The sequence below is a fragment of the Microcaecilia unicolor genome, chromosome 5 (genome assembly GCF_901765095.1).
Source record: "Microcaecilia unicolor chromosome 5, aMicUni1.1, whole genome shotgun sequence".
In the NCBI taxonomy this organism is placed as follows: Eukaryota; Metazoa; Chordata; class Amphibia; order Gymnophiona; family Siphonopidae; genus Microcaecilia; species Microcaecilia unicolor.
The window spans coordinates 230,667,031-230,692,146 of record NC_044035.1 but is presented as its reverse complement, the minus strand read 5'-3'; the positions used below and the strand labels follow the sequence as shown (position 1 = coordinate 230,692,146).

The 25,116-nt window shown below is 45.9% G+C and overlaps 1 protein-coding gene across 2 annotated transcripts in view; it reads right to left on the bottom strand.

Annotated features, from left to right (window-relative positions):
* Window positions 1–25,116, bottom strand: part of NME7 (NME/NM23 family member 7) — a 525,560-nt gene that overhangs the window by 259,637 nt on the left and 240,807 nt on the right. For both annotated transcript variants that reach the window (XM_030203850.1, XM_030203849.1), the window contains exon 6: window positions 10,600–10,807. In XM_030203850.1, the coding sequence (XP_030059710.1) occupies window positions 10,600–10,807 (208 nt within the window). The remainder of the gene's footprint in view (window positions 1–10,599; window positions 10,808–25,116) is intronic.

Below are 25,116 nucleotides of genomic sequence, written 5' to 3'. Positions count from 1 at the left end.
CTGGTGGTGTTAGGATCATAATTCCTGGAGTCCGGACATTCCAGGTTACAGGTAACTAGTACCTTTATACCTTGGAGAGGGCAGAAAGATAAACACTCCCCAGCATCAAAATCTTTTCTGAGAACAAAAAGGCAATTAATGGAGTTCCTTAGGGATCCTTCCTCAGGCTTGAGTTCTTCAATATGAGAGTAATTTTAATTGCCATTTAAGCAAATAAAATAGAGATTAATGCACAGAATTGATGTTATAAAATTGCCCAGAACATACAATATACGCTGGTAAAATTACATGCGTAATGCTACTTCTCACATACGCTACCCACAATTGCAGAGGAGTTCCAAAGGGCAGAGCAGAGGAGGAGATTGGATTTATCCACTTAATTTTGGATATTTAAAGTATACATGCAATTTTTCTACAAAATTTGGTACATTGTAAAAAGCATGTGGAACTTTGTGCATGTAGTCTCAGTGCAGTAATTCTGAAAAGGAAAACACTGTTTCATACCTGTAACGGGTGTTAACAAGAATGATCAGGCCTACTGCAAGGGAACACTTCTCCCAGAACTCAGAACTAAGTATAAGGTTCTGAGTATGTACAGCCCCTTCTTATACGCAGCAGTCTTCTCAATACCTCAGTTCATTCTACAGCTCAAGAAGGAATTAAACTCTTGGGGAGTTGGGAGGAATTGTGGCTTGGTCAATCCTGCTTTCTACATTAATTAGTATTATTAATTTGGATTTTGCTCACACCTTTTTCAGTAGTAGCCGAAGATAAGTTACCTTCAGGTACAGAAGGTATTTCCCTGTCCCTGGAGGGTTCACAGTCTAATTTTATACCTGAGGCAATGGAGGGTTAAATGACTTGCCTAAGATCACAAGGAGCATCAGTGGAAATTCAACCTAAAGTGAGACAAAATGCTTTTTTTTTTTTTTTTTTTTTTTACCAAAAACAGAATTGAGTCAGGCACACAAGTGAGTGACTCATAAGCTGAGGGCTGCTCATCTGTCTATGAACTGAATATCTAGAGTTGCCTGATCAAGAAAAGATGTGAGTTGCCAAATCACAATGAAAGGTTAGCCAGCACACACAGAACAAATGCAGTGTCTTTGACTCTGGAGTAGTCTAAATATTAGTGTGAAGTAAAGGTATGTTATGTTATGTTATGTTATATATGACATGAGGACAAAGTTGCTGCTTTGTATATGCTATCCAGCAAAGCAAGACTTTGAGAGTCATATAGTCACAGTGACTGATGTGATAACATTTAACTGTACTTGTTAGAGGCATTTAGCCAATATGCCAAAGTTTGCATGGCTACTGGAATACAGTTACAGAACTTATAGTCCGCTATTACCAAATACAGTTCAAAGCGAATAACAACAAGAGGAACTGGATCATACATCTAGGATCATACCTCAAGTTATCAACAAGAAAGAGAGCTAATTCACTGTATTCAATACGTATGTTCTAAAAAGATAGGCTTTAAGCATCTTTTTAAAGATTACTTAACCAAAGCTTTAATCCCATTTGGAAGTTGTGACCAACATGTTGTCGCTTGATACATAAAACTAGTCTGAAATAATTTCCAGTAACACAACCCTTTAGGGCTAGGGAATGTTAGCAGATTAAACAAGGTCCAGTCTCCTATATGACGGTCTGCATATTAATGTGGGGTTTAAAAAAGGTTTGGACGGCTTCCTAAAGGAAAAGTCCATAGACCATTATTAAAATGGACTTGGGGAAAATCCACTGCTTATTTCTGGGATCAGCAGCTTAAAATGTTTTGTTCTTTTCGGGGATCTTGCCACGTATTTGTGACCTGGATTGGCCACTGTTGGAAACAGGATGCTGGGCTTGATGGATCTTTGGTCTGTCCCAGTATGACAATACTTATATACTTATATAATGTCATCATATAACCCGGCATAGCTCCATACAATGTTTTAAATACTAAACTACCTAATTTAACCATAATTCGGGCCTCCACTGGAAGCCAGTTGGTCATTACTTAGAATGAAGTAGTATGCAAAAATCATTTAGTGAAAAAAACAGATGGCAGCATTTTGTATAGTTTGTAACATTTTAAGAGGCCTGTGGCCACTCCCAGATATGCACTATTTCCTCAATGATGTGGAAAAGATTTAATTGACCTGTGGTATGAACTTTGAGTGAGTTCTAAGAACTACTTTGTTATGATGAAACTGAGTGTATGGCAGTAGTATATCTCACAGGCTTTTGTCAAAGCTAATTTGCATATTTTTGACAGGTGGCCATGTCCACTTCTGGTCTCAACAGTCAATTAGAATTAAGCCATGCCCAAGTCCTGCCCACATCCCACCCCTCTGAAAGATGTCACCCCCCCCCCCCCCACACCCTGCCCCCCCTTGACATTAACGGGAGTTGTTGCAGATCTGCCCAAGCCACACTTATTTTGCACAACTTCGCCCCTAACAGGAAGTGACATGTTGTATCCTATGGTGGCCGCCGCCTTGGAAAAGGGGGGGTGGCTATGACATTACATCCTTTGAAGTCTCTTCTTGTGATGCCACTAAAAGGGGTGGGGTTTGAAGTATATGCAAAATGGGCAGGGTTAGGGGTAGAGTTATGCAAATAAAGTGGGGCTAGGGATGAGTTTATGCAAAAGGGGTGGGGCCGTGATATCACTTGTAGTGACATCAAAAGGATGGGGCATGAGCAGGGCTTAGGCCGGAAGTGGGTGGGGCTTGGGTGTGTCCTTGCTTCTGACTGGTTGACAGGACCAGATGTGGGAATGGCCATCTGTCAAAAATATGCAAATTTGCATTGCTGGAAGGGGATGAACTATACTACTCAAAACTGACTTGCACTGTCTGAACTTTTTAAGCATGATTTAGTTTTATAAGAACCTATTTACGCATGCAAAATGGTATTTCATGCACCAAAATGGTTTATTTTCAGCAACCTGACTTGGATGGACAGAATTTAAGAATCTTCACAAAATTAATCACATAGATTATCCATTAACTTTATGCAGTCATTGTGCTGCTCAAAACCTCTGTGTTTCTGTAGGGACCTTTTGCATTAGAGTCAATATTGCCTACTAGTTGTTTGGATTAAGAGATGACATATGGAGGATAAATGTATAAGTTGTACATGTGGCTAAATGGGTGATTAATATCCACTTGTGTAAAACTAGGCAAGTATTTCATAAAAGGCTCCAACACATACATATTGGTAGCAAATTTTGCAAACATACATGGAAGAAAGGCAGTAATTATAGAACTTTCCGCTAAATGTCACTCTACATTCTAGGCATGAAGGATAGCGAATGCTACATACCTGTAGAAGGTATTCTCCGAGGACAGCAGGCTGATTGTTCTCACTGATGGGTGACGTCCACGGCAGCCCCTCCAATCGGAATCTTCACTAGCAAAGTCCTTTGCTAGCCCTCGCGCGCCGATGCGCACCGCGCATGCGCGGCCGTCTTCCCGCCCGAAACCGGCTTGTGCCGGCCAGTCGTATATGTAGCAAACAAAGACAAGGGAAGACACAACTCCAAAGGGGAGGCGGGCGGGTTTGTGAGAACAATCAGCCTGCTGTCCTCGGAGAATACCTTCTACAGGTATGTAGCATTCGCTTTCTCCGAGGACAAGCAGGCTGCTTGTTCTCACTGATGGGGTATCCCTAGCCCCCAGGCTCACTCAAAACAACAAACATGGTCAATTGGGCCTCGCAACGGCGAGGACATAACTGAGATTGACCTGAAAAATTTACCAACTAACTGAGAGTGCAGCCTGGAACAGAATAAACCGGGCCCTCGGGGGGTGGAGTTGGATCCTAAAGCCCAAACAGGTTCTGAAGAACTGACTGCCCGAACCGACTGTCGCGTCGGGTATCCTGCTGCAGGCAGTAATGGGATGTGAATGTGTGGACAGAAGACCACGTCGCAGCTTTGCAAATCTCTTCAATAGTGGCTGACTTCAAGTGGGCTACCGACACTGCCATGGCTCTAACATTATGAGCCATGACATGACCCTCAAGAGCCAGCCCAGCCTGGGCGTAAGTGAAGGAAATGCAATCTGCTAGCCAATTGGATAAGGTGCGTTTTCCTACAGCCACTCCCCTCCTATTGGGATCAAAAGAAACAAACAATTGGGCGGACTGTCTGTTGGGCTGTGTCCGCTCCAAATAGAAGGCCAATGCTCTCTTGCAGTCCAATGTGTGCAGCTGACGTTCAGCAGGGCAGGAATGAGGACGGGGAAAGAATGTTGGCAAGACAATTGACTGGTTTAGATGGAACTCCGACACAACCTTTGGCAGAAACTTAGGGTGAGTGCGGAGGACTACTCTGTTATGATGAAATTTGGTGTAAGGGGCCTGGGCTACCAGGGCCTGAAGCTCACTGACTCTACGAGCTGAAGTAACTGCCACCAAGAAAATGACCTTCCAGGTCAAGTACTTCAGATGGCAGGAGTTCAGTGGCTCAAAAGGAGGTTTCATCAGCTGGGTGAGAACGACATTGAGATCCCATGACACTGTAGGAGGCTTGACAGGGGGCTTTGACAAAAGCAAACCTCTCATGAAGCGAACAACTAAAGGCTGTCCTGAGATCGGCTTACCTTCCACACGGTAATGGTATGCACTGATTGCACTAAGGTGAAAACTTACAGAGTTGGTCTTAAGACCCGACTCAGACAAGTGCAGAAGGTATTCAAGCAGGGTCTGTGTGGGACAAGAGCGAGGATCTAGGGCCTTGCTGTCACACCAGACGGCAAACCTCCTCCACAGAAAGAAATAACTCCTCTTAGTGGAATCTTTCCTGGAAGCAAGCAAGATACGGGAGACACCCTCTGACAGACCCAAAGAGGCAAAATCTACGCTCTCAACATCCAGGCCGTGAGAGCCAGGGACCGGAGGCCGGGATGCAGAAGCGCCCCTTCGTCCTGTGTGATGAGGGTCGGAAAACACTCCAATCTCCACGGTTCTTCGGAGGACAACTCCAGAAGAAGAGGGAACCAGATCTGACGCAGCCAAATAGGAGCAATCAGAATCATGGTGCCTCGGTCTTGCTTGAGTTTCAACAAAGTCTTCCCCACCAGAGGTATGGGAGGATAAGCATACAGCAGACCCTCCCCCCAGTCCAGGAGGAAGGCATCCGATGCCAGTCTGCCGTGGGCCTGAAGCCTGGAACAGAACTGAGGGACTTTGTGGTTGGCTCGAGATGCGAAGAGATCCACCAAGGGGGTGCCCCACACCTGGAAGATCTGTCGCACTACACGAGAATTGAGCGACCACTCGTGAGGTTGCATAATCCTGCTCAACCTGTCGGCCAGACTGTTGTTTACGCCTGCCAGGTATGTGGCTTGGAGCACCATGCTGTGACGGCGAGCCCAGAGCCACATGCTGACGGCTTCCTGACACAGGGGGCGAGATCCGGTGCCCCCCTGCTTGTTGACGTAATACATGGCAACCTGGTTGTCTGTCTGAATTTGGATAATTTGGTGGGACAGCCGATCTCTGAAAGCCTTCAGAGCGTTCCAGATCGCTCGCAGCTCCAGAAGATTGATCTGCAGATCGCGTTCCTGGAGGGACCAGCTTCCTTGGGTGTGAAGCCCATCGACATGAGCTCCCCAGCCCAGGAGAGACGCATCCGTGGTCAGCACTTTTTGTGGCTGAGGAATTTGGAAAGGACGTCCCAGAGTCAAATTGGACCAAATCGTCCACCAATACAGGGATTTGAGAAAACTCGTGGACAGGTGGATCACGTCTTCTAGATCCCCAGCAGCCTGAAACCACTGGGAAGCTAGGGTCCATTGAGCAGATCTCATGTGAAGGCGGGCCATGGGAGTCACATGAACTGTGGAGGCCATGGGGCCCAGCAATCTCAACATCTGCCGAGCTGTGATCTGCTGTGACGCTCGTACCCGCGAGACGAGGGACAACAAGTTGCTGGCCCTCGCCTCTGGGAGGTAGGCGCGAGCTGTCTGAGAATCCAGCAGAGCTCCTATGAACTCGAGTTTCTGCACTGGGAGAAGATGGGACTTTGGGTAATTTATCACAAACCCCAGTAGCTCCAGGAGGCGAATAGTCATCTGCATGGACTGCAGGGCTCCTGCCTCGGATGTGTTCTTCACCAGCCAATCGTCGAGATATGGGAACACGTGTACCCCCAGTCTGCGAAGTGCCGCTGCTACTACAGCCAGGCACTTTGTGAACACCCTGGGCGCAGAGGCGAGCCCAAAGGGTAGCACACAGTACTGGAAGTGACGTGTGCCCAGCTGAAATCGCAGATACTGTCTGTGAGCTGGCAGTATCGGGATGTGCGTATAGGCGTCCTTCAAGTCCAGAGAGCATAGCCAATCGTTTTCCTGAATCATGGGAAGAAGGGTGCCCGGGGAAAGCATCCTGAACTTTTCATTTACGAGATATTTGTTCAGGGCCCTTAGGTCTAGGATGGGACGCATCCCCCCTGTTTTCTTTTCCACAAGGAAGTACCTGGAATAGAATCCCAGCCCTTCCTGCCCGGATGGCACGGGCTCGACCGCATTGGCGCTGAGAAGGGCGGAGAGTTCCTCTGCAAGTACCTGCTTGTGCTGGAAGCTGTAAGACTGAGCTCCCAGTGGACAATTTGGAGGTTTGGAGGCCAAATTGAGGGTGTATCCTTGCCGGACTATTTGCAGAACCCACTGATCGGAGGTTATGAGAGGCCACCTTTGGTGAAAAGCTTTCAACCTCCCCCCGACTGGCAGGTCGCCCGGCACTGACACTTGGATGTCGGCTATGCTCTGCTGGAGCCAGTCAAAAGCCCGTCCCCTGCTTTTGCTGGGGAGCCGAGGGGCCTTGCTGAGTCGCACGCTGTTGACGAGAGCGAGCGCGCTGGGGCTTAGCCTGGGCCACAGGCTGTCGAGAAGGAGGATTGTACCTACGCTTGCCAGAAGAGTAGGGACAAGTCTTCCTTCCCCCGAAAAATCTTCTACCTGTAGAGGTAGATGCTGAAGGCTGCCGGCGGGAGAACTTTTCAAATGCGGTATCCCGCTGGTGGAGATGCTCTACCACCTGTTCGACCTTCTCTCCAAAAATATTGTCCGCACGGCAAGGCGAGTCCGCAATCCGCTGCTGGAGTCTGTTCTCCAGGTCGGAGGCACGCAGCCATGAGAGCCTGCGCATCACCACACCTTGAGCAGCGGCCCTGGACGCAACATCAAAGGTGTCATACACCCCTCTGGCCAGGAATTTTCTGCACGCCTTCAGCTGCCTGACCACCTCCTGAAAAGGCTTGGCTTGCTCAGGGGGGAGCGCATCCACCAAGCCCGCCAACTGCCGCACATTGTTCCGCATATGTATGCTCGTGTAGAGCTGGTAGGACTGAATCTTGGCCACGAGCATAGAAGAATGGTAGGCCTTCCTCCCAAAGGAGTCTAAGGTTCTAGAGTCTTTGCCCGGGAGCGCCGAAGCATGCTCCCTAGAATTCTTAGCCTTCTTTAGGGCCAAATCCACAACTCCAGAGTCATGAGGCAACTGGGTGCGCATCAGCTCTGGGTCCCCATGGATCCGGTACTGGGACTCGATCTTCTTGGGAATGTGGGGATTAGTTAGAGGTTTTGTCCAGTTCGCCAGCAATGTCTTCTTAAGGACATGGTGCATGGGTACTGTGGATGCTTCCTTAGGTGGAGAAGGATAGTCCAGGAGCTCAAACATTTCAGCCCTGGGCTCGTCCTCCACAACCACCGGGAAGGGGATGGCCGTAGACATCTCCCGGACAAAGGAAGCGAAAGACAGACTCTCAGGAGGAGAAAGCTGCCTTTCAGGAGAGGGAGTGGGATCAGAGGGAAGACCTTCAGACTCCTCATCAGAGAAATACCTGATGTCTTCCTCTTCCTCCCACGAGGCCTCACCCTCGGTGTCAGACACAAGTTCACGAACCTGTGTCTGCAACCGCACCCGACTCGACTCCGTGGAGCCACGTCCACGATGGGGGCGTCGAGAGGTAGACTCCCTCGCCCGCATCGGCGAAGCTCCCTCCGCCGACGTAGTCGGGGAGCCCTCCTGGGAGGCGACGGCAGTCGGTACCGCAGGCGGAACCGACACCGGTGACCTCACCTCGGGCGATGGACCAGCCGGCGCCATGCTCGACGGTACCGGAGGTGCAAGCACCGCCGGTACCGGAGGGGTAGGGCGCAACAGCTCTCCCAGAATCTCTGGAAGAACGGCCCGGAGGCTCTTGTTCAGAGCGGCTGCAGAAAAAGGCATGGAAGTCGATGCAGGCGTCGACGTCAGAACCTGTTCCGGGCGTGGAGGCTGTTCCGGGCTGTCCAGAGTGGAGCGCATCGACACCTCTTGAACAGAGGGTGAGCGGTCCTCTCGGTGCCGATGCCTGCTGGGTGCCGACTCCCTCGGCGACCCAGAGCTCTCGGTGCCGACACGGGAAGGGGACCGGTGTCGATGCTTCTTAGATTTTTTGCGAAGCACGTCACCAGCGCTTCCCGGCACCGACGAGGACGTAGAATCCAGCCGTCTCTTCCTCGGGGCCGAGACCGAAGAGGGTCGATCTCGGGGGGGCTGTACCGCAGGAGCCCTCAGGGTAGGGGGAGACCCACCCGAAGGCTCACCGCCACCAGCAGGGGAGTGGACAGCCCTCACCTGCACTCCAGACGAAGCACCACCGTCCGACGACATCAGCAGACGAGGTCCCGGTACCACCGACGTCGATGCAGTCACCCGATGTCTCGGCGCCGATGCAGAGGGTCGATGCCTCGATGCACTCGATGCACTGGCCGCCGAGGATGAAGGTCTGGACGCTGCAGACGTCGATGCACTTGATACCCCCGGTGCCGATGCCGACGAAGAGCCCGAGAACAAAAAGTTCCACTGGGCCAACCTCGCTACCTGAGTCCGCTTCTGTAAAAGGGAACACAGACTACAGGCCTGAGGGCGGTGCTCGGCCCCCAGACACCGAAGACACGAAGCGTGCCTGTCAGTGAGCGAGATTACCCGGGCGCACTGGGTGCACTTCTTCAAGCCGCTGGAAGGCTTCGATGTCATGGGCGGAAAAATCACGCCGGCGAGATCGAAAGACGAAATGGCGAAATTTGGCACCAGCAGAAAAAAGCGGGAAGGAAATTTCGACCGGGGCCTAAGTAAGGCCTACCCCGACGACGAAAGAAAACTTACCGGGGTGAAAAACTCGAGCTAGAGGAAGGGAAAAAGCCAAAAGAGGTTTTTTCCAACACTTTTGAAGCAAAACGAGTCGAAAACGACGCGCGAGGTCGACTTTTTCGGGGCACGAAACGGAAACACAACCGTTCCGAGCGCGGAGAAAAGAAGACTGGCCGGCACAAGCCGGTTTCGGGCGGGAAGACGGCCGCGCATGCGCGGTGCGCATCGGCGCGCAAGGGCTAGCAAAGGACTTTGCTAGTGAAGATTCCGATTGGAGGGGCTGCCGTGGACGTCACCCATCAGTGAGAACAAGCAGCCTGCTTGTCCTCGGAGAATTCCTTGTTATAGTAGTGCATAAAACAACACCATTGTTAGCAGAGCTCCACTGCTGCCTGTGCAAACTGAAGCCCTTTATTCCAACACCTCTCTTCCTTAAGGAAGCTGACTTTTTACACATTTCTGCTACCACAGTAAGAATGCTACAAACCTAGTCCTAAGCATGAAATTGCTGCTGCTAGAAAGTATGGCATTGCAACTGCTATGCAACAAGCAAGCCAACAACAGAGGCCACTGTAGGGAACAGCTAAGCCCAGCCTATACCATGTGATATGTCTGATAAGCAGAGGGGCATGCCTGATTATGGTGAATTAGTTCATTTCTGATATCTCACAGTATAACCCACAGTAAATGCAAGAAAGTTAAATTTAGTTATTCCAATTTCTTCACTCAACATGTAATTAAACTCTGGAATTCGTTGCCAGAGAATGTGGTAAAAGCAGTTACCTTTGAAAGGTTTAAAAAGGGTTTAGATAATTTCCTAAAAGAAAATTCCATAAGCCATTATTAAGATGGACTTGGGAAAAATCCACTGCATATTCTAGGATAAGCAGCATAAAATCTGTTTTGCTGTTTTGGGATCTTGCCAGGTACTTGTGACCTGGATTGGCCACTGTTGGAAACAGGATACTGCGCTTGATGGACCTTTGGTCTGTCCCAGTATGGCAATGTTTATGTTCTTATATTCTTAATACTCCATGCAGGAAAGTGGAAAGAAGCCTGAATCCTGGGGCTGCTGCCCGTGCCATCCCCCATCTAGCTCTGATTCTAGAATATTGTGCTTTAGGAGTGGAGGAGTAGCCTACTGGTTAGAGCAGCAGGCTTAGAACCAGGGGAATTCAAATCCCACTGCACCTTCTTGTGGATCTTGGGCAACTCACTTAACCCTCCATTCTCTCAGGTACAAACTCAGGGAGTCTTTTACGAAAGATTAGCGCAAGTTATCTGCAGCAGGGCCCATAGGAATAAAATGGATCCTATGATAACATGTGCTCTTCTTTAGTGAAAGACCTTACTTAGAATGTGAACCCTCCAGTGACAGAAAAATACCTATTGCATATGAATGTACACCACTTTGATAGCTTTCAGGCTTGTAGAATAATAATAAAAAATGATCAATGTACTCACTTGGGCAGCCGATGCAACAGAATCAGAGCCATGAACTGCATTTTTTGTTCCATCAGTGCCAAACTTTGCTCTGATACTGCCTGGAGACTCGCTTCGAGCCATACTAGGGTCTGAAGGGCCCATTAACTTTTTCCATGAAGATACAACCTCATCTCCTAAAATCTCAATGGCAAGGACAGGTGCACTGATAATCAAGTCTATAAGATCACTGTAAAGAAAAACAGGCATGTCTATGAAAGCATCAAGCAGCATAATCACAATTAACATCCTATTATACTTCACTAAAACTTATTTCTATAACCAACAGTTATTGGAATGCCATAATATGTTGTATCAAAAATTATTCTAATAAGGCAAATTCTGACATTTGAAAACTGATGTAGCAGTAAGGTAAAACAAAAAGAAGGAGAAAAAACCCCTACACGTAGTGCACTATGCAAAAGAGCTTCCAACAAAAACAAATGAAAGGCACCAGAAGGTCAAGAGATAAAAGTATATAAAAATGTACTGGAAAAACAACAACATAGGGCCCAAAAAGGGCACTGTTAACCACAGTTTATCATCAGGAGGATTATAATGAAGCACTATTATGGAACAGTGCACGACACAGAACTGTGTTTCAGCAAACATCGCCTGCCTCAGAAGTCAAAAAATCTAAAGCGCAGTAGTGCCTAGCTCATAAATGCAAGACAGCCTCCATGGAGAAATACTGAGTATAGAGACGCAGCAACTGCAAAACTGTCATGATACACATTTTCTTTAAGAGACACTAAATCTTGAAAAAAATAATGGGCCTGATATTCAAAGGATTTATGCTCATAACTTTGAGTTACGCTCCAAAATTGGCCTCTTTGAATATTTACTATATCTGAGCGTCTAAATTTATACTCAAAATTTCACTAAACTTCTAAATTTAGGAGCATAGAAAGTGGGTTTGCATCATGGACTTAAATATGCAATAGGAATTTTCATTTCTCAAGAAAGGCAGTATCAATTTCCAAAGTGCAGAGTCCAAATAAACAAAAGACAGAATGTCTGGTCAATTTATATTTGACCCTTAGGAAGGGGACATGGGAGGAGAGCAAGAAGCAAATGTCAACGTGTTGATCTAAGAGACCAAGCAAGGAAGCTAGGTAGAGCAGATAGCCTGTGGAGCAAGCCTGATAAACCAACATCAGAATTTATTCTTGAGGATATGAGAAGCCAGTGTTCTCTTAAAAGTGGAGTGGAGTGGTGATGTGATCTGAATCTTTAGACCCATAAAAAAAGCTTTATTGCAGAACTCCGTAATATTTGGAAGCGCTAGATGTTAAAGTGTAAAGCCGATGCAAAGGACGTCTGGCTGGTTTTATAATGCAAGCATGAATCAGACTATGGTCAAAAATTGGCTGCAGAGAGTGAGTGAATCATTCAAAAGAAGAAAAAGACTTTTTTTTTTTTTTTAACAGAGATATGAAGACTGGTGGTAAGTTGAAAATCAAGGATAATGCCAAGGGTACCAGCCTGTCTCCTTGACAGGAATCTATTGCCCAGAATAGTTGGAATGAAAAAAAACTGGGGATCTTCTTACAGAAAACCAGATACCTTTGGTTTTTTTGGGTTAAGTTTCAGTTTATGAAAAGACAACCAGGAGGTTAATGCATCAAGACAAGCAGAAATGTGAGAAAATTGATGGTTCAGAAGGGTCTTGTGAGTATATCAGTTGGTTGTTGTCAACATACATATAAATACTGATATCACTACCGTGTGCCATGATGGTTAGGGGTGCAAGGAACAACATGATGGTTAGGGGTGCTAGGAACAGAGGGGTCAATATTCAGAATGTGGTGTCCAGCCGTTTTTAAGCTGCTTGCAGCTACAGGCTGAACTGAGCCCAGATAATCAAAGCTGGTCCATGTCCGGGTACTGGCACTGAATATCTGGGTTACAGTAGTCACTCAGAAGCTAACCGCTGTAAGGAGGAGGTAGAAGGAAGGCAGAGAAGAGCTGATAGTGACAGTAAGCGAGGAAAGGAGAAAAACCCTCAGAGGGGAAAAGGGAGTGGGAGACTGATGAAAAGGGAAGAGAACTACAGAGCCCAGTAACACTTGCAAGGGAGGAGGGAACAAGAGAAACAGTACCACAACTCCCAGCAGGTAGTAGAGTCAGGGGGTGATTGGGAGATGGAGGATAATCAGGAGGAGGAGCAGCACCTGGGAGAGAGGGTGGGGGAAGACTCCATGAAGTGGGAGGAGATTGAACTAGGGGAGGAAAGTGAAAATGTCACGAAGGAGAGTGGGGGAGGAGCAGATGGAGTTCTTTTGCTTTGGACAAAGGAAGGTGGAAATGGGTGAGACTGCAGAGAGAGAAGCCAGAGGTTTGGGGCCGCTAAGTGACAATGCCTAGTGGAGATCTGACTTCATGGAACTAGCGGGATTAAGTACCTGAAGAAGGTCAGTCTGAACATTTTGTGGGAGGTTGTCAGAGTGCTGGTGGCTGACAAGCGAGGGTGGTGAAAATGCCTCCAACTCCTAGGCAGTAGAAGAAAGGAGAGGAGGAATAGACTGATCCACAGGTTTATCCCAAGTTGTTAGCGAGTTCTAAGACTGAACTGTTCTGAACTGTTGTTGATTGTTGTTGTGTGTTGGAGAAGTGAAGCAAGGTGCACAGAGACCAGCAGCTGTAGTACAGTGGACATACTGTTTTCCCGCTGGTACCGCTGAAAATTACTGTGAATAATTACTTTTTGCAAGTGAGCAGAAGCAGTTCCTCTTAGGAGGTGGATTAGCCCCAATTGTGTGGGTGAAGGCGGACAGCATGGAGAGGTGTTAAGTCGAGAGAAGACAGCACGGAGAGGTGTTGAGTGGAGAGCGGACAGCACGGAGAGGTGTCGGATCGAGAGCAGACAGCACGGATAGTTGCATGCTGACATTTTGCCTTCCTTCTTCCTCCTTATATATCCAAATGTCAGCATGCAACTCTCCGTGCTGTCTGCTCTCGATCCGACACCTCTCCGTGCTGTCCGCTCTCCACGCAACACCTCTCCGTGCTGTCTTCTCTCAACAACACCTCTCTGTGCTGTCCGCCTTCACCCACACAATTGGGGCTAATCCACCTCCTAAGAGGAACTGCTTTTTTTACATCTGTCCGACAATAATCTTTTTTTATGTTTCTTTTTCTCTGTATCTATATCCACCCATATGTGATTTTACTCCTCAAGCTCCCTTTCTGTCACCTTGAAGTCCAGGGGTGCTCAATGTCATAATTATGTGCTTATAAGCATTGTTATACTGGGACAGACAAAGGTCCATCAAGCCCAGCACCTTGTTTCCAATCCAGATTACAAGTACCTGGCAAGATCCCAAAACAGTACATTTTAAGCTGCTTATCCTAGAAATAAGCAGTGGATTTACCCCAAGTCCATCTTAATAATGGCTTATGGACTTTTCTTTTAGGAAGTTATCCAAACCTTTTTAAACCCTGCTAAGCTAACTGCTTTTACCACATTCTCCGGCAACGAATTCCAGAGTTTAATTACATGCTGAGTGAAGAAATATTTTCTCCAGTTTGTTTTACATTTACTACTTTGTAGATTCACTGCTTGCAACCAAGTCCTAGTATTTTTGGAAAGAGTAAACAAGTGATTCACGTCTACCCGTTCCACTCCACTCATTATTTTATAGACCTCTATCATATCTCCCGTTAGCCGTCTTTTCTCCAAGCTTAAGAGACCTAGCTGCTTTAGCCTTTCCTCATAGGGAAGTCGTCTCTTCCCCTTAATCATTTTCATTGCCCTTCTCTGTACTTTTTCTAATTCCTTTATATCTTTTTTGAGATGCAGTGACCAGAATTGCACACAGTATCCGAGGTGTGGTCGCACCATGGAGCAATACAGAGGCATTATAAGATCCTCATTTTTGTTTTCCATTCCTTTCCTAATAATACCTAACATTCTATTTGCTTTCTTAGCTGCCACCGCACACTGAAAAGAGGGTTTCAATGTATCATCAACGATCACACCAAGATCCCCTTCCTGGTCAATTACTCCTAATACGGAACCTTGCACCACATAGCTATAGTTCAGGTTCCTTTTTCCCATATGCATCACTTTGTACTTGCTCACATTAAAAATCATCTGCAATCTGGATGCCCAGTCTCCCAGTCTCGTAAGGTCCTGTTGTAATGTTTCAGAATTCTGTTGCGATTTAATAACTTTGAATAACTTTGTGCCATCAGCAAATGTAATTACCTCACTAGTTACCTCCATCTCTAGATCATTTATAAATATGTTAAAAAGCAGCAATCCCAGCACAGGCCCCTGCAGAATCCCTCTATCTACCCTTTTCCATTGAGAATATTGACCATTTAACCCTACTCTCTGTTTTCTATCTTTTAACCAGTTTTTAATCCACAATAGAACATCATGACTCTCCAATTTCCTTTGCCAAATGTCCTTTGAAAATCCAGATACACACATCAACCAGCTCACCTTTATCCACATGTTTGTTCACCCCTTCAAAGAAATATAGTAGATTGGTGACACAAGATTTCTCTTCACTTTTGAATATGCACTGTAATTCTGTTCTTTATAATAGTCTCTACCATTTTGCCCAGCACTAACACCAGGCTCACCGGTCTATAATTTCCTGGATAACCTCTGAAACCTTTTTTAAAAAATTGGTGTTACATTGGGCACTCTCCAGTCTTCCGGTACCATGCTTGACTTTAAATAACAATAGTTCTGCAAGTTCATTTTTCAATTCTATCAGTACGCTGGGATGAATACTATCCGGTCCAGGAGATTTGCCACTCTTCAATTTGTCAAATTGCGCTATTACATCTTCCAGGTTTGCAGAGATTTCATTCAGTTTCTCTGATTCGTCAGCTTTGAATACCATTTCTGGTACCAGTATCTCTCCCAAACATTCCTCAGTGAAGACCGAAGAAATGAATTCATTTAATCTCTCCGCTATGGTTTTGCCATCTAGTGGTCCAACTGATTCTCTGCAGCTTCTTGCTTCTAATATACCTAAAAAAGTTTCTACTATGTGTTTTTGCTTCCAACACAATCTTTTTTCACAGTGTCTTTGCCTTCTTTATTTGTGCTTTGCATGTGATTTGCTATTCTTTATTATTTTCAGTCAGATCCTTCTTCCATTTTCTGAAGGAGTTTCTTTTAGTTCTAATAGCTTCCTTCACCTCATTTTTTAAACATGCCAGCTGTCATTTGGTCTTTCTTCCTTTCTTTTTTAATTCATGGAATATAACTGGCCTGGACATTCAGGATGGTATTTTTGAACAGCATCCATACCTGATGTAAATTTTTGGCCTTTGCAGCTGCTCCTCTAAGTTGTTTTTTTTTTTCACTGTTCTTCTCATTTTATCATAGTCTTCTTTTTGAAAGTTAAAAGCGAGCTCAACAACCCAGTTGGGATTTCAGGACTTCCCCAATGAATATGCTTGAGATCTATTTGCATGCACTGCCTCCATTGTATGCAAATAGATCTTATGCATATTTACTGGAGAAATCCTGAAAACCAGACTGGGTTGCAGACCTTGGGGACTGACAGTGAGCATGCTCCTGCCCTAGTCCATGATCTACCCCCCAGCTTTTCCCATTTCCCTCTCATCTCCTCTCCAACACTCCTGTTGCCCTTTTTATCTCTTTCCCTAGTCTCCTACCCCCGTCCCTAGTGCCCCAATTCCATCCCCTGTACTCATAACCCTCATCTACCCTCCACTGCCTCTCATCCTTTCACCAGCCCCAGCTTCAGTCCTGTCTGTCCTTTTTTCCATTGCCTCCAGGTCATTCTTCTATGTACAACTAGTAACACTTGATGTAGTTTCTCTGTATACTGTCATTCCCCAGAAAGAAGCGTTAGAAGTTATCGATAGGTTTTTGGCACAACAGTTGCAGATATCCGCAGAGCTGCGAGAGTTCGTTGTGAAGCTAGCAGCCTTAGCGATGGAAAACAATTATTTTGAATTTAAAGGGAGGATTTTTCAACAGCAATCGGGGGTTGCCATGGGTGCGACGATGGCGCCCTCAGTTGCCAATTTATTTATTAGACACTTTGAAGATCAGTATGTTTACATGTGCCCATTTCAAGATAAAATAAAGCTTTGGATGCGCTTTATTGATGACGTCTTTCTACTTTGGGAAGGGGATGATGATCTTCTTAATCAACTTAATGTTTATCTAAATGGTTGTCATCCTAAGATTAAATTCACAAAGACTGCCAATTGGCAAGAAATTACCTATCTGGATGTAAAGATTTCAAAGAATGTTATTCAGTTTCAGACGTCAGTATTCAAGAAGACGACTGACAGAAATACATTTCTCCATTATTCAAGTTGTCATCCGGGAGCCTTGAAGGACAATTTACCTTTTTCTCAATTTTTGCGTTATCGAAGGATCTGTTCAGAAGATCAATTTTTCAAAATCAAGCAAAAGAGTTACAGAAGAGACTGGAAGAAAGAGGCTACCCGAAGAGAGTGGTGAAGAATGCTTCCAGAAGAGCTAGATATAATGATAGGGAGCTTCTTCTGCAGCCACAAATAAGGGCAAGTGCAAATGAGGAATCAGTGTTTACCTATGTGTTGAAATATACATCGCGATCTTCTCGGGTGGCAAGAATTATTCGGAGACACTGGAACATCATACAAACAATACCAGTGTTTGCTGAATCAAAACTTCGTTTTGCGTATAGTAGGGGGGCTAATCTGAAAGAATTACTATGTTCCACAAGTACCATGGGCATACAAAATGAAACTGTTTTTGAAGGACACAAGAAATGTGGTAGATGTTCGATGTGCCCTGTCATGGAAGGAACTAAAGAATTTTGTGATCCATGAACAGGGTATAAATATACCCTATTTGTTAACACTACTTGCAAGTTGAGAGGCGTAATTTATTGTATCATCTGCCCTTGTCAGTTGCTTTATGTTGGACAAACCTCAAGGCAGTTGTCAGTGAGGCTGACTGAACATAAAAGTGTCATTACTACAAAGAAAACTACATCTCCATTAGCAGTACACTGCACTGAAGTAACTCACACTTTTGCATCTCTTAGAGTGGTTGTGTTGCAACAGATTAATAAGTTTCATAATGAAGATTTACATTGGAGACTTCTCAGAAAAGAACAACAGTGGATTTTTAGGTTGAATTCAATGTTTCCCACTGGATTGAATTGTAAGATCGAATGGATCCACTTTTTTTGATGTTTTCAAATCGAACTGAGTCCTTATAATTTTATCTATGACTTCACTTTTGACAAGGTACTCTGTTAAGTAAACTCTGCCTATTGTCAAGTTTTATTGGTGGGTTTGTAACAGCGTGTGACGTCATGAAAATGTTCAAATACTGCCATGTTTGAATTATGTGCTGCCCTTCATGTGTCCGTTGGCAGTCTGAACGGAGTGTGTAAGCTGTTAAGAAATAAGTTTGATGTTCGCTTTGAAAAAAGGAATGCTCTATTTGACTCGATTTTGTTCTCTTGGCAGATTAGACCAGAGGTTCTGAAGCAGCTCTGACGAAATGGAGGCTCACGTTAACCACGGTTCTAATCACGGAGGAGCCCGAGAGAAGCTAAGTACCCTCTCGAGTTTTCAATATATATTTGTCAAACATCTGTAATCCTAAAAAGAAGAGTGAAATACTTAATTAATATTGATGATTGTTTGAAATAAATATTTTGGGAGATTTTTCCGATGATGAAGAAGCCCTAGCCCTTTCATTCGCTTATATAGTGAAGAGAGGTGCTTCTCGAGCTTTTTCCTCCTATTCATAAATGTGTAACAGTTTGCTGATATGCTAGTTTCCAAACGCTTATAATTAATAGACTTAGGAATAATGTCAGAAAATTCTTTTACACGGATGCCTGAAATGCCCTCCCAAAGAAGGTGGTGGAGAAAAAAACTGGCGGAATTAAAAAGGTGTGGAATGAGCACAGAGGATCTCTAATTAGAAAATGGCTGGTATAAAATGCAAAACTTAAAGGGTTGCATATGTGTTTGCATGTCATGTGGTGCTTAGATGGCAATTCTGCCGTATCAACTAAGGCCAGTACTGGGCTGGCTTGTACAGTCTGAGTCCTGCATGTAGCAATCTGGTTTAGTATGGGCTGGAGAGAGCTTCGACAGAAACTTCAGTAATTTGGAACATGAGGACAGTGCTGGGCAGACCTTTACAGTCTGTGTCCTGCAAATGACAAGATGGATTCTGATAGGCTGGAGTGGGCTTTGACGGCAACTCCAGTAGTTGGAACATAAGGACAGAGCCGGAAGACTTCTACGGTCTTTGCCCCAGAAACACCAAAACAAAGACCATGATCAAATAAATAATATCACGTTCATTGTTGATTTAATCTTGAATTGATAATGAATGTGACTGTTGGGCAGACTGGATCGACCGTTTCGGTCTTTATCTGCCGACACTTAATATGTCACTATGGAGCTCATTTAAAAGCACTTAGACTTACAAAGTTCCATAGGTTTCTATGTAACTTTGTAAGTCTAAGTGCTTTGAAAATAAGCCTCAAAGTTACTTACCTCAATGTCCAAATTAGCGCCAGAAGATGATCTAATAATAATCATAAAATAGTGATATGCAGCAAACTTTATGACTCTGCAGTAATCCTTCACCACTGTTCCATAGGTGTATATAAACTCGAACGTAAATAACAGATTAAAGATCATCTATTCTCAGTACTGAGTTTCACATATGCTTCTTCAGGAGGAAATATACATCCTACAAAATACATAAAATAAATGAATTCTGCTAACATCCACTCAGTATCTCAATAAAAAGCCAAATCCACACACACTAGCAGGCTTATTTTCGAAACAGAAGGGCGCCCAACGTTCGACACAAATTGGGAGATGGGCGTCCTTCTCCCAGGGTCGCCCAAATCACCATAATCGAAAGCCGATTTTGGGCGTCCTCAACTGCTTTCCGTCGCGGGGACAACCAAAGTTCACGGGGGTGTGTTGGAAGCATAGCGAAGGCGGGACTGGGGCGTGCTTAACACATGGTGTCCTCGGCCGATAATGGAAAAAAGAAGGGCGTCCCTGACGAGCACTTGGCCGACTTTACTTGGTCCATTTTTTCTTGTGACCAAGCCTCAAAAAGGTGCCCGAACTGAACAGATGACCACAGGAGGGAATCGGGGATGACCTCCCCTTACTCCCCAAGTGGTCACTAACCCCCTTTCACCCTAAAAACAAATTTTTAAAAATATTTTTTGCCAGCCTCTATGCCAGCCTCAAATGTCATACCCAGCTCCCTGACAGCAGTATGCAGGTCCCTGGAGCAGTTTTAGTGGGTGCAGTGCACTTCAGGCAGGGGGATCCAGGCCCATCCCCCCCTACCTGTTACACTTGTGGTGGTAAATGTGAGCCCTTCAAAACCCACCAGAAACCCACTGTACCCACATGTAGGTGCTCCCAGTTGTGGGTAGTGGGTTTGGGGGGGGGGGGGGGTTGGGGGACTCCGCACCCAAGGTAAGGGAGCTATGCACCTGGGAGCAATTTCTGAAGTCCACTGCAGTGCCTCCTAGGGTGCCCGGTTGGTGTCTTGGCATGTCAGGGGTACCAGTGCACTACGAATGCTGGCTCCTCTCATGACCAAATGGCTTGGATTTGGTTGTTTCTGAGATGGGCGTCCTCGGTTTCCATTATCGCTGAAAACCGGGGATGACCATTTCTGGGGACGGCCATTTCTAAGGACGACCATCTCTAAGGTCGACCTAAATGTTAAGATTTGGGCGTCCCCAATCGTATTATCAAAACGAAAGATGGACGCCCATCTAGTTTCGATAATACGGGTTTCCCCACCCCTTCCCGAGGACGTCCTGCGAAGATACCCTCAGGAAAACTTGGGTGCCCTGTTCGATTATGCCCCTCTAGGTAACCAAACAATATATGAATATATATATATAACAACTAAAGCGGCTGCTCACCAGCGGGCTCTCCAAAAGTCCACGTGCCACCAGCAGCTCAAAAAGAACTGACAAAAATGCCAAGTATATGTACTAAGAAAGCTCAGTGTGCTGCTGTGGCTAGGAAAGCGAATAGAATGTTGGGTATTATTAGGAAAGGTATAGAAAACAGGTGTGAGGATGTTATAATGCCATTGTATCGTTCCATGGTGTGACCACACCTTGAGTATTGTGTCCAATTCTGGTCGCCGCATCTCAAGAAAGATATAGTGGAATTGGAAAAGGTGCAGCGAAGGGCGACAAAAATGATAGCGGGAATGGGACGACTTCCCTATGAAGAAAGACTAAGGAGGCTAGAGTTTTTCAGCTTGGAGAAGAGACGGCTGAGGGGAGACATGATAGAGGTATATAAAATAATGAGTGGAGTGGAACAGGTGGATGTAAAGCGTCTGTTCACGCTTTCCAAAAATAGTAGGACAAGGGGGCATGCGATGAAACTACAGTGTAGTACATTTAAAACAAATAGGAGAAAATTTTTCTTCACCCAACGCGTAATTAAACTCTGGAATTCGTTGCCGGAGGATGTGGTGAAGGCGGTTAGCTTGGTAGAGTTTAAAAAGGGGTTGGACGGTTTCCTAAAGGACAAGTCCATAGACCGCTACTAAATGGACTTAGAAAAAATCCACAATTTCGGGAATAACATGTATAGAATGTTTGTACATTTGGGAAGCTGCCAGGTGCCCTTGACCTGGATTGGCCGCTGTCGGGGACAGGATGCTGGGCTTGATGGGCCTTTGGTCTTTTCCCAGTATGGCATTACTTATGTACTTATTACCTACTTCATCATGTCCAGCCAATCAAAACAAACTAACAAGATAAGCTATCAAATATAAATCAACCCACCATCCCTAAAAGTCTTCTGCTAATCCCATTCAACCTCCTGGTCCAGGCCACTGCTGTTCCTTACAAATCAGCATCTGTGAAATATCTCCTCCATATTCCATGGACATCTGTAAAAACTACTGATCACATAATAGGTCATATATTGGCATGACTATTGTGGCCTTTGGCACCTCTATGCATTTTAAGAGCTAAAAACACCTGATCAAAGCTCTGTTTATTGTTGTAGAAAAAAAGGAACCTCTCTGGACATATGCTGGACAAACCTTGGATAAGAAATATCTTCATATGGAGATTAATTTTGTACTGAAGAGGGGAAGTATCAGGGAAATTCCTGTAACATATTCCTCTTTCTCAAAAAAAAAAAAAACATTCAATCAGCTACTGAGACCAGAACAAGCTTGGATTCCAGCAGAAGTTGCTCTGAAAATTGTTTGCAAGGAGATGGCAATTTGAACATCTGCACTATGACTGGAAAGCAAGATAATGTCACAATGGCTATGAGCTAAATAGGTAGGAGTGCAATGAAATGTGTGCTAGTAAAGAGCTGCCACAAACTGAACTAGAAAGGAGCTAAGCTGTGTGTACTGATGATGGAGAACTCAATCCAGCACTGTGATCCTGCGAAAGCTTTTCAGATGGTACAGCTAAAACAGGGAGATACCTATGCAAGTTTGCACATAGAGACTGCCCCAAAAGGGCTGTCTGTCTGTGCTGAAGTGACTGTTCTTCACTGCTTTGGAGAGGTTCTTAAACATTTCCTTAAATCCACATGTGTTTGTATTGAAGACTATTATGCTTTAGGCCTAGAAGTCTTGAACAAAAAACTCATGCCACACAGAGGACCCTTGGTGATGCTGCTGCTGCTTTCTGGTTGGACTCTTAGTTAATGCATGTGGAAGTAGAGGCAACATCTGCAGAAAACGATTGGCTAGAACTCAGTAAGTTTCCGTGCAAGCAATTTTATTCCTTCTCTGCAAACAAGAAACATTTTTCTCCACTTAAAAATGATCGAGATATTTTCATGCTCATGGAGACATCCTTTTGCAGTACTTACACTCAGCTTGGTTATGGTCTGCACCAAGACACATGAGATATCTAAAGTTTGATATATTCTAGATCTTTCTATCTTGCTAGAGACAGATTTGTAATCCCAACTTTGGCTGTGATACAAAATAACAAAGATGAAAATAATTGAAAATGATGAAAAGCAACATTTGAAGACAACTGAAAGTAGAACTCCTTACTAATATTCAGCAGAACAAAATAAAACACCTAAGGAGACTACTGTGCATTGGAAGGGCCATGCATGCTCAGAATTTAAGACTTCGTTCAGCGTTGTGAGAAAGTTGTTCTATCAGATGATGTCTTCCACTTGTGTTGCTAATTTAGAACTGCTAGTCAATGATAACTGGAGAAGTAGGCTTATAAAAAGATTGTCAACATTTGCATATTAAAACATCATGACTATCTACAATATTCCTAAGGAATAAAACTAGCAAAAGGTTTACATTGGGTTCATTGATAGTGAATGATACATACCTGTAGCAGGTGTTCTCCGAGGACAGCAGGCTGATTGTTCTCACGACTGGGTGACGTCCGCGGCAGCCCCCACCAACCGGAAAAAAGCTTCGCGGGATGGTCGGCACGCAGGGCACGCCCACCGCGCATGCGCGGCCGTCTTCCCGCCCGTGCGCGACCGCTCCCGCCAGTTGAATGACTAGCAAAAGATGAAACACACAACTCCAAAGGGGAGGAGGGAGGGTAGGTGAGAACAATCAGCCTGCTGTCCTCGGAGAACACCTGCTACAGGTATGTATCATTCACTTTCTCCGAGGACAAGCAGGCTGCTTGTTCTCACGACTGGGGTATCCCTAGCTCTCAGGCTCACTCAAAACAAGAACCCAGGTCAATTGAACCTCGCAACGGCGAGGGTATAACAGAAAATTGACCTACGAAGAACAACTAACTGAGAGTGCAGCCTGACCAGAATAAATTCGGGTCCTGGAGGGTGGAGTTGGATTTACACCCCAAACAGATTCTGCAGCACCGACTGCCCGAACCGACTGTCGCGTCGGGTATCCTGCTGGAGGCAGTAATGTGATGTGAATGTGTGGACAGATGACCACGTCGCAGCCTTGCAAATCTCTTCAATAGTGGCTGACTTCAAGTGGGCCACTGACGCTGCCATGGCTCTAACACTATGAGCCGTGACATGACCCTCAAGAGTCAGCCCAGCCTGGGCGTAAGTGAAGGAAATGCAATCTGCTAGCCAATTAGAGATGGTGCGTTTCCCGACAGCGACCCCTAGCCTGTTAGGGTCGAAAGAAATAAACAATTGGGCGGACTGTCTGTGGGGCTGTGTCCGCTCCAAGTAGAAGGCCAATGCTCTCTTGCAGTCCAATGTGTGCAACTGACGTTCAGCAGGGCGGGTATGCGGCCTGGGGAAGAATGTTGGCAAGACAATTGACTGGTTAAGATGGAACTCCGACACCACCTTCGGCAGGAACTTTGGGTGGGTGTGGAGCACTACTCTGTTGTGATGAAATTTGGTATACGGAGCATGAGCTACCAGGGCTTGAAGCTCACTGACCCTACGAGCTGAAGTAACTGCCACCAAGAAAATGACCTTCCAGGTCAAGTACTTCAGATGGCAGGTATTCAGTGGCTCAAAAGGAAGTTTCATCAGCTGGGTGAGGACGACGTTGAGATCCCATGACACTGTAGGAGGCTTGATAGGGGGCTTTGACAAAAGCAAGCCTCTCATGAATCGAACGACTAAAGGCTCTCCAGAGATGGCTTTACCTTCCACACGATAATGGTAAGCACTAATCGCACTAAGGTGATTCCTTACTGAGTTGGTCTTGAGGCCAGACTCTGATAAGTGCAGAAGGTATTCAAGCAGGTTCTGTGCAGGGCAAGAACGAGGTTCTAGGGCCTTGCTCTCACACCAAACGACAAACCTCCTCCACTTGAAAAAGTAACTCTTTTAGTGGAATCCTTCCTAGAGGCAAGCAAGACACGGGAGACACCCTCAGACAGACCCAACGCAGTGAAGTCTACGCCCTCAACATCCAGGCCGTGAGAGCCAGAGACTGAAGGTTGGGGTGCAGCAACACTCCGTCGTTCTGCGAAATGAGAGTCGGAAAACACTCCAATCTCCACGGTTCTTCGGAGGACAACTCCAGAAGAAGAGGGAACCAGATCTGACGGGGCCAAAAGGGCGCTATCAGAATCATGGTGCCGCGGTCTTGCTTGAGCTTCAGTAAGGTCTTCCCCACCAAAGGTATGGGAGGATAAGCATACAGGAGGCCGGTCCCCCAATGAAGGAGAAAGGCGTCCGACGCTAGCCTGCCGTGTGCCTGAAGTCTGGAACAGAACAGAGGCAGCTTGTGGTTGGTCTGAGAGGCGAAAAGGTCCACCGAGGGGGTGCCCCACGCTCGGAAGATATTGCGTACCACTCTGGCATGGAGCGACCACTCGTGCGGTTGCAATACTCTGCTCAGTCTGTCGGCCAGACTGTTGTTTACGCCTGCCAGGTACGTGGCTTGGAGGAGCATGCCGAACCGACACGCCCAGCGCCACATCCCGACTGCCTCCTGACACAGGGGGCGAGATCCGGTGCCCCCCTGCTTGTTGACGTAATACATTGCAACCTGATTGTCTGTCCGAATTTGGATAATTTGGCAGGACAGCCGAT